Below are 13,360 nucleotides of genomic sequence, written 5' to 3'. Positions count from 1 at the left end.
TGGAATCACTGTTTGATAAATCTAAAGACTGAACAGAACTGTGGCCTTAGTGGGTTGGTCTGAGCTGGTTTTGCTGATATCCTTTGAAAACACACATTTAAACTCCATTTTCAGTACCAGATACTAGATATTTCTCTTTGGACCAGATCTTTGGACCTGGTGTTCATAAAGATTTACACAAGTGCGACTCTAATTTTTTTCCTAGGTGGGCTGGACTTGGCTATTGAAGGACCTTCAAAAGCAGAGATCAGTTGCATTGATAACAAAGATGGGACATGCACAGTCACGTACCTCCCTACACTACCTGGGAACTACAGCATCCTGGTAAAATACAATGACAAACACATTCCGGGCAGTCCATTCACAGCCAAGATCACAGGTATAAAGTTTAAACTTCTGGAAACACTTCATATTAAAAATTAACCTCTGATAGCATGGGAAACCTGGTTTGTGGCAGGAATTTCAAGTCCTCTGACTTGTTCTGCGCTTAACCTTGTAATGTTTTGTGACTTGTTTCTCTTTATGTATTCAGATGATAACAGAAGACGGTCTCAGGTTAAGCTTGGTTCTGCTGCTGACTTCATGTTGGATATCAATGAGACTGATCTCAGTCTCCTAACAGCCAGCATTAAAGCCCCATCTGGTCGTGATGAGCCTTGTCTTCTGAAGAGGCTGCCTAATAACCACATTGGTAAGATCTGAGAGATTACTGTGATAGTCTTTACTCCAGTTTGCTTTGCTTTGTAAAATCACTGACTTCTGTGCTCCTTCCCAGAAGAGTGTTGTCAAACCAAGTAGTTGATATTGTTTGCTATAGTTGTCCAAAGACAGAAAAGTATGAAGAGTGGCCTCTTGTCTTAGGTTGCATGTGACGTGCCAGGTTACAATTGAAGTGGGTTTTGTCAGCATATATGGCCTTGTGTTCCACTTGAGAGCAACACTTCAACATGAGTAAAGAGACCACTCTTCCAGTATTTAATTTCTTGATGTGATTAAGGCATTTAAATCAAGTATAACATGAATAAAAACTGAATAAATTTCTCACATTTCTCTGCTTTGTAGGCATCTCATTCATTCCACGGGAAGTAGGAGAACATCTGGTTAGCATCAAGAAAAATGGGAGCCATGTACCAAACAGCCCTGTAACAATCATGGTGGTCCAGTCTGAGATCGGGGATGCCAGACGGGCAAGAGTTTTTGGGCGTGGCTTGGTAGAAGGACGAACCTTTGAAATGTGTGACTTCATTGTAGACACAAGAGATGCTGGTTAGTTTCCTCACAAAGGGAGCATGAGATGCTGTGAGATGTGTATTGACTCTACACGAGAGCACTGCCTCCCTCAGTGTGCAACCACGAGGCCACAAGCTGCAAAGCAGCAGCAGCCATTAAGCACTGTCATTGTTGCACTATTAACCACAGACAGTGCTATTAACTTAGAATATGCTTTGTAAGGTCCTGGCACATGTCTTTGTTACAGCTAACGGGGACTGTCACTGGGGTGGTGCTGGCTCTAGTATCATTTGGTATCGCAAGAAGGAAATGAGGAAAAGGCTTATTTCCCTGTTAGTTTAATGTGGAGCCTTCGATAATTTTTTAGCTCTGTAGATAACTTTTCAACATTATGGAAAGAAAAAGAGATATAATCAGAAAATTTTAGGATCTGAGTGCATGCTATGCCTCTGACTGATTAGGAGTACAGAAATGCCATTAAGGCATCATGCAACTCCCATGTGCCCATTATGATACAAACCCACCAGCTAGCACCTGCTATGGGTTTGGACTATTTTATGTCAGATTTAGAGTAGAGCTTTGGAAATCTGATGCTAACTTATCTATATTGTAGGTTATGGTGGGATCTCACTGGCAGTTGAAGGACCCAGCAAGGTAGAGATCCAGACTGAAGATCTAGAAGATGGAACTTGCAAAGTGTCCTATTTTCCAACTGTACCTGGTGTGTACATTGTGTCCACTAAATTTGCAGATGAACATATTCCAGGTAAGTAGAAGCATTGGGCACATTTTTGATTGGTACAACAGAAGTCTTATTTGGCTGACCAGTGCTCTGGAACTGTGGGTGGTCTGTGTGATCTGGCTTGGATTATATGTCCCAGAGATTTGATGATGTTCTCCCTGGGCAGCAAGCATCCAAAACTGTTCTGGTTATGTGCATGTATTTGACTTGGGCCTGATGGTTAGCTGGGTATAAAAGTTCCCCTATGATTACCTACAAGTCAGAGGGAGCTTTCATTTCTGCCCTCAATGGTGTGTGTAATAAGCAAAGGAGATATGACTTGCTGTGATACTTACAGGCAGCCCATTTAGTGTGAAGATAAGTGGTGAAGGAAGAGTTAAGGAGAGCATCACACGAACAAGACGGGCTCCTTCTGTTGCAACAGTAGGAAGCATATGTGATCTGAACCTAAAAATCCCGGGTAAGCAACAACATCCTTATCCCCAAAACCACAGCTTGTACTTGTATAGCATGGGGTACTTGAGAAAGAGAAAATACAAACTTCAGTTTTGTAAGGACATCCTCATATTAACATGGTTTATGGAAGAAACACTGGTAATGTGTCTTTTCAAACAATTAAAAACAAGCATAACCATGATCAACACTTGGAGAAATAAATACTGGTGAGGCCTTAATTTAATTTAGTCTGTGTACAGCAGGCTGGAGAATGGGTTGCACATCTCACTTTAGCTCCAGGGTTTTAAGATCATATTGGCTGTTAAATGTTTGTACTGCTGTCTGGAAACTGTGAATCATGTAGGCCAGGCTTAGCTGGCTGCACTTATCAGCCAATTCATGTGCCTCTGTAGCACCTGGGAAGCTGCAGCTGGCCAGAAGCACACAGATAGCTGTGTCCCTCTTCTGCTATTTGTACTGGGTAATCACATGAGCTCAGGTCCTGCTTTCAAAACCCTTTGTCACTTTCTAATCTGCATTTTTTAATTCTCTTGCTAGAAATTGATTGTGCTGATATGACAGCTCAGGTAACCAGTCCCTCTGGGAGAAACTTTGATGCCGAAATTGTAGAGTGTGACAAAAACACCTACTGTGTCCGCTTTGTGCCACAAGAAATGGGGGTCCACACTGTGGATGTTAAATACAAAGGGCAGCCAGTGCCAGGCAGCCCCTTCCAGTTCACCGTGGGTCCGCTGGGCGAGGGAGGAGCCCATAAAGTGAGAGCTGGAGGCCCGGGGCTGGAGCGTGGAGAGACAGGTGTTCCAGGTGAGTGCTCTGCTCTCAGTGGGCTCCAGAATCTGCTGTGTGCAGGTTCTGCAGTGCAGTCTTTTGGCTAACAGGAGCCTTCTGGAGAAACTGCTAAGCAGTATCTCCCGGGGTGATGGGATGAGCTACCAGTCTTCAAATATGCTCAAGTGGGGAACTTTACAGTCTGTTAGGAGGAAGCTGCAGCCCAGCAGCAGCAGACGACTTACTCTGTGTGTGCTCTCATGTGCTTCAACAGCTGAGTTCAGCATATGGACACGGGAAGCTGGAGCTGGAGGACTGTCTATTGCTGTAGAAGGCCCAAGTAAAGCAGAAATCACCTTTGATGACCATAAAGATGGATCTTGTGGTGCATCATACATAGTTCAAGAGCCGGGTATGTACTGAGACCAAATCACATGGAAACAACACTGATTGTGACTTTGAAAGAAACTAAGAACACTCACTGCTTCTCTTCTCTCTGCAGGCAACTATGAGGTGTCCATAAAGTTCAATGATGAGCACATTCCTGAAAGCCCCTACCTGGTTCCTGTCATCGCCCCCTCCGATGATGCTCGCAGGCTCACTGTCACTAGTCTTCAGGTGAGACATAAGGAAACATCTGTACAACTTACCACAGAGACTGATTTCGTCCTTGTTCTCCAAAACCAAAATGGCTGTCCTTTCTTCTAAGTAATAGCCTTGTCTTGATTGGTGCTTGTTTTCAAGCTCAGCTTGCAGCCAGAGCTTTTTGGTAGCTGGCCCCTGGGTGACTCTGGCTAGCCAGAGTTCAAAGGCAGAAGGCTCAACTGAAACTGTTACAAGTGATAACACCTGGGAATTAGGAATAAGAGGCTCCAGAAATAGCATTGGAGGAGCTAAAACATGTTTCCCATGCCATTAGCTAGAGGAAGGACAAGGAAAACTGAAGCTTAGAGGTGAACCACCAGTAATCATGCTGGTACCAAGTTACTCATTTGGCATGTGCATGAAGAGCTGCATTTCCATGGGTGAGGTAGCACAGGGCTGCATGGCTGGGACATCACTGCAGCCTGGCCAGGCAGACAGAGGTGGCCCCACCATGAGGTCAGGGTACAGATTTGCTCTGTCTGATGCCACAAAACCACAGAGTCACAGCTCAGATGATTCATGAAAGGTAGTGAATCTCAGAGTGAATCACAGCTTTGTAGCTGGCCTGGGCTCATCTGGTAACCTCACCATGTAATTTGTGTATGTGTGTGGTTACAGGCATTAAAATACAAGTAACATTAAAGGCCTGACTAAAATCTACAAAGCCAGAAGCTTGGATGTGAGACTGAGAATCTGTGTCTAAATATACTGTATTTCAGTCCTCCTTGAGTGGTGATTAGTACTTCAGTTAAGGCTTTTTTTGGTTACATCCCAGCTGTGATCCCCAGGAGTTTGCCCAGGCTGCAGGAATTCTCCACCTCGGCTGTGTAAATGAACCACGACAGCCTGATCTGGTAGTATCTCTTCTACCCAGGAGTTACAAGGGCGTTAATTAGTCACTGTGGTATTGATGTTTGCCTTGTGTTTCATTTAAAGACTCTTTGACAGGAATACTCACTTCAGTTAAGTCCTGGAGAGGCAGATAAAGCTGAGTATTCTGTAACAGAGTCCATTGTGCAGCATCAGACTCCACTAACCCACATCAGGGACTTGTTTATACACTGTACCCCACTTCTACTCAGTTGCATTTATTTCCCTCTTCAGGATTTAGTTGAAAACAAAATGAGGTAAAGTATGTTAAGTGTGAGATATTACTGCTGCCTCGCCTTCCACCAATGGCTTGACAGCACCACAACATCTGGTTTCTTGTTTTAAATTATTTTCTCATGTTTGAGACTTCTTGTGGTGGCATTCTAAATGCAGCCTCTTGTGGCAAATATAAACATGCATATTACTCTTTCAGACATTTGGATTTTCAGAGGCTTTTCCCTGAATGAATCCAGAATGAATGGGCTGAAAATGGAGCTATAGCTTAAGCATCTTTTAAATCAAGTGCCTGAATACCATGGACTGACCTCAGTGATAATGGGTGACTAATATTGTAAACCTGCCTCTCTTTGATGTGGTGCAATTGTTTGGCTTCCAAAAACAGTCTGTTACCATGGGAAAAGTCAGCCTAGCCAACTTGGGTGACTCCTCAATCAGCCACCCCCTAAGAGGGAGAGAGCATCTGATTTGAGAGTTAATGCAAGTCACAACTTTGTGCCTTTTGTTAAAATCAAGAAACCCTCATGCCGAAGTGGTTATTTCCCTGCCACAAATCTTGTGCTGTCTGAAACAAAAGTTTGAATTTGATAATCTGACTGTTGCATTCTCAGGAGTCTGGATTAAAAGTTAATCAGCCAGCATCCTTTGCTATAAGGCTGAACGGGGCAAAGGGCAAGATTGATGCTAAAGTCCACAGCCCCTCCGGAGCTGTCGAAGAGTGCCATGTGTCTGAGCTGGAGCCAGGTGAGCACAGCTTCATGATGATAAAACAATTGCATGACCTCCAAAGCACTTGCTGCCACATAGGGAATTTGGTTCCTTTGGCTTATGAATAGGGTGTCCCAAGGATGAGCATGTTGCTTGGAAAATGACTTTTTGGTGTCAAGAGCTGTTTAATCTGGCTTATTTCCGTAGTTTTCCATGAACTGACTAAGCCCCAGCTTGTGTAAGATAGAAGTATTTAAGTCTTGACTTGCCAGTGAAGGTACAGTGACATTAGTAATAAATGAAATATGATGTGGTTGTTGAATTTAACCAGAGAAGTTTATTTCTCAAAGCTATGCTTCGATCTTTGACTAATAGTTTATTTTTAACTCACACTCACTCCTTCACATGAAATGTCAAGGAAGCTGTCTAAAAGCAAACACTACAGAAAGCTCAACACCTGTTTCAGCAATGAGCTTTTCTTTTTCACTTGAAGTTTGTATGAGTTATGGTCTGTACTATGAACAAGCAGCAGCTGTTCAGCTGGGGGAGATCAGTCCCACCTCTGAGTTAACACACAATCAAAAATGTGAAATATCAGCAAATTGCTAAATTACTTCATTAGATAAAGGTGTGGTGTCAGAGCAGCACACAGCTTGCTGGTAAGATTTGGCTTGCTCTGACCAGCTGCTTTTCTTCTACACACGGCTCCCTCAGCTGCCAACAGATTGGGCTGTGATTCAGTTTTCATGTTTAGTGCATGAGTGAGGCAAATAATCCTCAGACTAGATGACAGTTGAGATCAGGTCCTAGTGAACATGGTGAAAACACAAGCTGTAAAACCTTTTGTGATAAATACAGCATTTTCCTGCTTAAATACAAGTTTAGCAGCTCATGTAGCTGAATTCACTTAAACTGGGGCCAAAATACGTCAAAGGCTTTCGGAAGCTCGGATTGCTAACGAGCCCTGTTGGGTTTAACTGGTGGTTTATGGTTGGGTTGTTGCCTCTGGTTTGTCAGAAGAGCCCCTTCTCTGCTGCAGATAAATACGCCGTTCGGTTCATCCCCCACGAGAACGGCATCCACACCATCGATGTGAAGTTCAACGGGAGCCACGTGGTGGGCAGTCCTTTCAAAGTGCGCGTGGGCGAGCCTGGCCAGGCGGGCAACCCTGCCCTTGTCACAGCCTACGGATCCGGCCTGGAGAGCGGCACCACGGGTAACCCTTCTCCTGCACACCTGCTTGCACTTGGCCTTTGAGACGTACAGAACCTGTTCCTAGGCATACTTTTACATGACTTCACCTGCTAAGGCAGCTGAACTAACCCACATTCTCTGCTGACTTGAGTGCAGGCTAATTTTGCTTTCTAGCATGCTCCTCATGTCTTATAACCATCACTCACAAGTCTGCAGCCTATACTGAGCCTTAACACACTTAAAACTTTTGTAAATCAGAAACTGCAACATGCATTCACTGAACTGCTGGTTAGCAGCTGGGCTACAGCTCTGCTGGTTAGCTTAGCTCCACGTCAGTGGTCCCTCGAGCTCCAGATAAGCTCTGGCTCCCTTCCACACATGAACGCAATATCTGAGTTGCCTGTCTAGAGATGAAGGAATCTTGTTGATCTTGTATTTATTAAATGGGTATGAGGGTGTTAGCTTCCCTTTGGTGCTTGCGCCTCTTAAGAAATCTCAAGTGAAATGCAGTAGGATATGTAAACCCTAGGGAGGAGGTGGGTTGTTCTGTTGGTAGTTGCTATTCATGCTCCAGATACAGTGTGAACAGTCTCTTCTTGGAAATCTGGCACCTTGTTGTCTGCTGTGGCTGCCTCATCTGATAGTTTTCAAGTCAAGAATGTGGGGTTTAGGGTTTGTTTTTTCATTTCTATGATTTGTGGCCTTAGTACAAAAACATTCCAAGATATGCACTTTGATTTATTTGTGTTCTTGCTCAGGCCACACACAGGTAAATAGCAGAGTAAAATGATTATTTTTCTCCCCTTTTGTAGTGTAAGGGAATAGCTAGTTTGTTTTGTTCTATCCACTACTGTCTCCTGTGGATTCCATCTCATACCTTTTTTTCTCCCTGTGAAAAAAAAATACTGCAGTTATTCAGTCAAAGCTTCTGCTGTTCTGGAGGAACCAAGCAGTTGGTTTTGGAAACATGCAGATACACTCTATAAAATAAAGATGTAGCTTGAGTTCCTTTAATAGGTGGAAACAAAAGCACTCATTAATACCAGCCAGTGATGCATCAGGGACAGGGGAATATTTCTTCATCTATAAAAGTGCTTGGGGTTGTTTTTAATCTAAACAGACTGTTAAATTTCAGCAAAGCTGCTCTGTGCCCCGTTGTTGAATCTTGGCCGCTGCCAAAAGCGCAGTGCCCTGGGAGCTGCTGAGCAGCGTTTCAGAACAATGCCCCAGTGTAGGGGTTTCAGTGGCTGAGCACCTGAACCGTCCCCCTGGGAGGGCTGAGCGTCTGCAGCCTCCAACAATGCGAGCCTTCATCTGGGCCACAGGAAAGAGCCGTGCCTCTGGAGTGAGAACTCTTAGTGAGCAGCTGTGAAGCTTGTTGGGTTTGAGAATTAACTTCTCTCCATCCAAGCAGGGCATTGCGGGCTGATGCCTGGCCTCCTGGGCCAGTGCTGCCAGGGGGATGGGCTGCTGGAGCACTGGAAAATGGCATAATCCTCTGTGGGAGCTGGGCTCTTCCAGCATTGCGACACAGCAATCTCTTTTGTGGGGAGGCTAGAAACTTCTCCCGAGTCTATTCCCACGTCTTCATGCTCCCATTGCAGCAGCAGTAAACTTTCCCATGGCCATCCTGGTTTTGAGTGTGCCTGAGCACTTTATTCCTCCTCAACAGTGTCTCATGCAACAGCCCAAAGAACATAAATACTTGAGGCCAGAGTCTGACAGTATATTATTTGGGGGCTGAAAGCCTTACTTAATTTTTTCTTGTGTTGCTGGCATTGTCATTGGCTTAGTATTAGCAGCAATAATTCAGCTGTGTTAACCAGATGCTATAATTAAACAAGCTTTTGTTTCCACAAACTGCTTGGAGTGCTGTTGCCAAGCAGTTCAAACACACATCTCCTCCAGGCCATCTCCTGCCACTTGTCCTTCCTGCTTTCTTGTGGGCTCATCACTGCTGATTTGCAGTCCAGGCAGCGAAACAGCTCTGAGCTCTCCCAAACTTAGCCATGCTGGAGCTGTGTGGGTGTGGACTCTGATGCCCAGCAGAAAAGCTCTTATTTTCTCTCTAAGCCAGTTTTTTGATACCAAATTACTTCCATTTGAGTCCTGAAGGGCTCTCATGACCCCTTCTCCCACACAGTCACATAGCCTAACTGGAGGAGGGAGCAGGATGAAACTGGAGAGGCTGCCAGGGGTGCAGAGCTCCACTGGGAGCTGGCCTGAGCAAGGCTGCTGGGGTGGATGTGGTGTCCCTCCCTGCCTGCAGCCCTGGGCAGACTGATCTTGCGCCAAATTACCCCGTTTTTAATGCCTGAGGCTGCGTGTGTGACGTCGGGTGTGAGGAAGACTGTGTCTCACTGTGCTACGTCTTTCTAGGACTGCAGTCGGAGTTTTTCATTAACACGACCAAGGCTGGTCCAGGTACCCTCTCTGTTACAATTGAAGGGCCATCAAAGGTGAAAATGGACTGCCAGGAAACTCCAGAAGGTTACAAAGTCATGTACACACCCATGGCTCCAGGAAACTATTTAATTGGAGTTAAATATGGTGGACCTAACCACATAGTGGGCAGCCCTTTCAAGGCAAAGGTTACAGGTAAAAAGCTAACTAGTATTTACTCTGTGCCTGAAGTAGGTCATGTCATTCAGCAAAAAAATCCTCCCGAGACAATGTGGTGCTCTGTCTAGATGCCCAAAACCATGAGAAGCAAAACATCTCTCCCCATCACTTCAAAGATGAGGGGTCTCAGAAGCAGCTACAAAAGCAGTAGTCACAGAGCTTGGCAGCTTGACTTAGTCATGGGCCATAAAACAGCTTTATGGGGTAATATGAAGTCCTGATCTAGTGCTAGGGTCTTGCATGGGTTGCAGGGAAATATGACTTATTTACCCATTTCCCACCACACTCAAAGCCTGAAACCTGCTCACCTGTAGCATGTGTTGCCTCTCATTTGGTGCAGGTATCGCCTAACCAAAGGTCAGTAATGTCTGGGAGGCTCCTAGGTGAAGTCAGGAAGGCTGGTTAGGAAGCTTGTTCTCTCTCCAGCACTGTGTTTAAGCACAGGCTGAAGCTCATCTCTACTCCTCCCCCTGAGCTTGTGAAACCCTCTTGTGGTGCCCATAGCGTGGTGATGTTCTCGGGAGAGGGTGGCAAGGACTGCGCCCCCCCAGGCTGGGACATGCTCTGCTTTCAAAATGGGTTATTGCAAAATTGCACCTGCTTTTCTGCCAACTCAAGTCATTTTTGGCATTTGGTGATTGGAGCACAATTAACTCTTCTTAAGCAACTGCTTTGCTTAATGAATCCTGAAGTTCCTGTGGTCCTTCAGCCACTTGAGGGCTCTGGGATGGGATTATTGCCAGCAGTGCTGGAAGATGTCAGCTTAAAAACTCAAGTAGGAAATTGCTCCTCTCCAAAAATGCATTTTGGATGCAGAATGCATGCTAGTCATTAGGAGTGTTTTGAAACCTCCTTCTGGAGTGCCTTTCAGATGGGACAAATCTGAATGTCAGAAACCTTTTCTGTTTCCAGGGCAGCGACTGGTTAGTCCAGGCAGTGCCAACGAAACCTCTTCCATCCTGGTAGAGTCAGTGACAAGGTCATCGACTGAAACTTGCTATAGCGCCATTCCCAAATCCACCTCGGATGCCAGCAAAGTGGTTTCCCGGGGAGCAGGACTCTCAAAGGCTTTTGTGGGTCAGAAAAGCTCCTTCTCTGTGGACTGCAGCAAAGCAGGTATGGATACAGGAACCAGATGAGTGTTCAGGATCAGTAGTTTAGCTGAGCATTTTTTCCCCTAAACCAACTTGCAGAGTTAAAATTTGGAGTTTGAGTTAAATATCTGGTACTAAAGAAAAATGGTAAATATTATACTGTGCTCACCAAGTCAGTCCTAATACAGAGGCCATAAAGTTCCTCTCCAAATGGCTTTGTCTGAGCCAGGTGCACCTGAAAGAACCACAGGATTATGGCATGAGAACAAACAAGTTGCTGAACTTAAGCAACCCTTGTGGTGCATTGTAGCATGTAATGCACGGTGTTCCTGTTACCTTTTGATGCTCATCATCATCACCATCTGGGAGCTCTGTGATGGGTGGATTACAGACCAGCTGTGTCCACTGGCCCCTGCTGTTAACTTATGATGAAGTACTTGTAAAGCAATACCAGCTTGTTTTCACAAGCAGCATTGATGGCTCCTGTGCTCTGCTTAGTGGTAACCTGTCAGGTCTGGCAAATAGCACAGATAAACCCTCACCACTATGAGGTTGAAAGCTTTTTAATATAAAATTCCTTCTTATACCAAATTAATCTGAGGTATAGCTCAGCTACCACTCTGTGAATTAAAATAACAAAGTCCATGTGTTACAGAGCCAATATATTACGATACAACCACAGCCTTGTTTAAGCTCAAGGATATTAACAATTTGTTTTGCTATAGGTTCCAACATGCTGTTAGTTGGTGTCCACGGACCTACAATACCATGCGAAGAGGTGTCCATCAAGCACTTGGGCAGCCACCAGTACAATGTCACTTATGTTGTGAAGGAGAGGGGGGACTATGTGCTGGCAGTGAAGTGGGGTGACGAGCACATTCCTGGGAGTCCCTTCCACGTCACCGTTCCATAGACGCGCTGTCAGGTGCTCTCTGCGCTCGCAGTTCAGATGTAGAGTTGTACTGGGTGCAGTCGTGTTGCAAAATGCAATTTCTAGATAGACACGGCTCACATTTCAATAGTCAGACATAAATTCTAACTGTTTTTACAAGCATTTCACTTCTATCCTACTTACCAACCTAATGTCAATTTATTTAATATCTCCTCAAATTGTACCTTTGTAGTACTGTCCGGGTCACTGTTAATGTTTGGAGAATCATGTGGATGACTAGACACTAATTTCCCTTGCGGATGTTAAAGTCTTTAGATGTTAATTGAAAACTGGAATTTGTCTTTGTAATTGGGTATCTTAACTACTGATTTTATTTGACTGGAGACTACATTTTAGTTATGGAATATGACTTGGGCTGTCCCCAGTTCAAATTCTTTTCTGTAAAGAAATGAGGTAAAACTGGTACTATAGTAGGTGCCTTTGTATACTTGATCAATTTTAATGCTTAACATTATAAAAAGCTATTAAAAGTAGCTTTACCACTCAAATTTAAAATGTTTTTGAAAATGCTTTGCCAATGGTTTACATTTAGAAAAAGTTTATCTTTTATAGCAAACCAAAAGCAGATTGAAAATTACTTCCTGTAAGCTTTCAGCCTCTCTATGTTAACGCTTTGTAACTCTAGAGACAGATAGCTTTTTGGCCATAATGCTAGTAATGCGGTTTTTAATGAGCTTGGGATGCTGGTGATGTTTCTTCAACTTTACAGGTAACCCCCCCCACACTCTTTTTGATTTAAGAACAAGCCCTTGGTTGGCTGGGTTAAGTAAAACCCCTGAACTTGCCAAGCCAGGCATGGCTGTCACCTGTGTGACCCAGAGTCACTGCGGTCCAGAGCACCAAGATGTGTTGAGAGGATGACCATTGGTTCCCCTGGAGGCTGCAGGCCAGGCTGGTGTCTGAGGTGAGGCAAGGAAGCCATCCTGGGAAGGGACCCACACCTGCCGTGGGACACAGGGTGGGGCTGTGAAGTTACCAGTAACAGCAATACCAACAATAGCATTATCAATGAACAAACCCCTCTTTGGCACAAGGTGTTTTATTGTATCTCAGTCCAAGGACATGCCTGAAGCAAACTCATCTCCCCTGAAATCCCCTTTTGCTGCAACAGGCATTGCTGCTGAGGGTTAGGGAGTGGAAACTTCCTTGTAACTTGTCTGTTTGTCCCGGATTACTCCATACAACTTCCCAGGTGCATATCTGAATTGCTGTCAGCTGCTGGGGCTTTAGTAAACTCTCCTGATGAGCTCAAACTCTGCAGTTTGGAGAAGGTAGGATTTGTTGAAAACCTGTTGACATGTCACTGTCCCTTGGGAGAAGTTCATGCTCACGGTTCTGTAATTATGTGTGGATGTACTGCTCTCCAGCACAGTTACTGGGAAAAAAAGGAAGGTTGGGGTTTTTTTTACTGTGCTTTTTTAGTGCCTTAATGTGAAATGCTCACTACATTGTAAACTAGAAAGTAAAAACAAAATAAACTGGAATAAAATGCAGGATTGTAAAATTGTATCTTATAACTTATTAAATAGAAATGTTTGCTTCATTAAAATGTGCATGTTAAAAACAACATCGGATTCTTTTCATATGTAGTCAGTAGAGTTCAGACTGAAACTACACCACACAGCAGCTTCAGGCAGACCAAATAGCCTATGGACTGCGCAGGTAGCCATGAAAATTTGGGCAGAACCTCAACACCATTAACTTTTTTCCCCCGAAACCTTTTTTATTCCTGAAAACAGAATGGCAGAACTTAAAGCCATGCGTAAATACGCAGGGTGCAATGGGCACAGTGTGGATGGAGCATTACACAGCTATGCTGCTTCATCCCTGTGCAGGCCCCAG

General features: G+C 44.5%; 1 protein-coding gene across 7 annotated transcripts in view; it reads left to right on the top strand.

Annotated features, from left to right (window-relative positions):
• Positions 1-13,085, top strand: part of FLNB (filamin B) — a 71,354-nt gene extending 58,269 nt beyond the window's left edge. For 5 of the 7 annotated variants that reach the window (XM_072934647.1, XM_072934646.1, XM_072934645.1 and 2 more), the window contains 13 exons: positions 206-379; positions 533-691; positions 1,063-1,266; positions 1,844-1,996; positions 2,310-2,432; positions 2,966-3,232; positions 3,471-3,608; positions 3,699-3,814; positions 5,560-5,692; positions 6,696-6,872; positions 9,230-9,448; positions 10,385-10,588; positions 11,292-13,085. In XM_072934647.1, the coding sequence (XP_072790748.1) occupies positions 206-379; positions 533-691; positions 1,063-1,266; positions 1,844-1,996; positions 2,310-2,432; positions 2,966-3,232; positions 3,471-3,608; positions 3,699-3,814; positions 5,560-5,692; positions 6,696-6,872; positions 9,230-9,448; positions 10,385-10,588; positions 11,292-11,479 (2,255 nt within the window). In that variant the 3' untranslated portion in view covers positions 11,480-13,085. The remainder of the gene's footprint in view (positions 1-205; positions 380-532; positions 692-1,062; positions 1,267-1,843; positions 1,997-2,309; positions 2,433-2,965; positions 3,233-3,470; positions 3,609-3,698; positions 3,815-5,559; positions 5,693-6,695; positions 6,873-9,229; positions 9,449-10,384; positions 10,589-11,291) is intronic. The other 2 variants (XM_072934649.1, XM_072934648.1) reach the window with 2 other exon arrangements.
• Positions 13,086-13,360: the final 275 nt, after the last annotated feature.

The sequence above is a fragment of the Taeniopygia guttata genome, chromosome 12, assembly GCF_048771995.1.
Source record: "Taeniopygia guttata chromosome 12, bTaeGut7.mat, whole genome shotgun sequence".
Lineage (NCBI taxonomy): Eukaryota > Metazoa > Chordata > Aves > Passeriformes > Estrildidae > Taeniopygia > Taeniopygia guttata.
The sequence above is the reverse complement of the archived record's forward strand: the minus strand, read 5'-3'. Positions and strand labels throughout refer to the sequence as shown.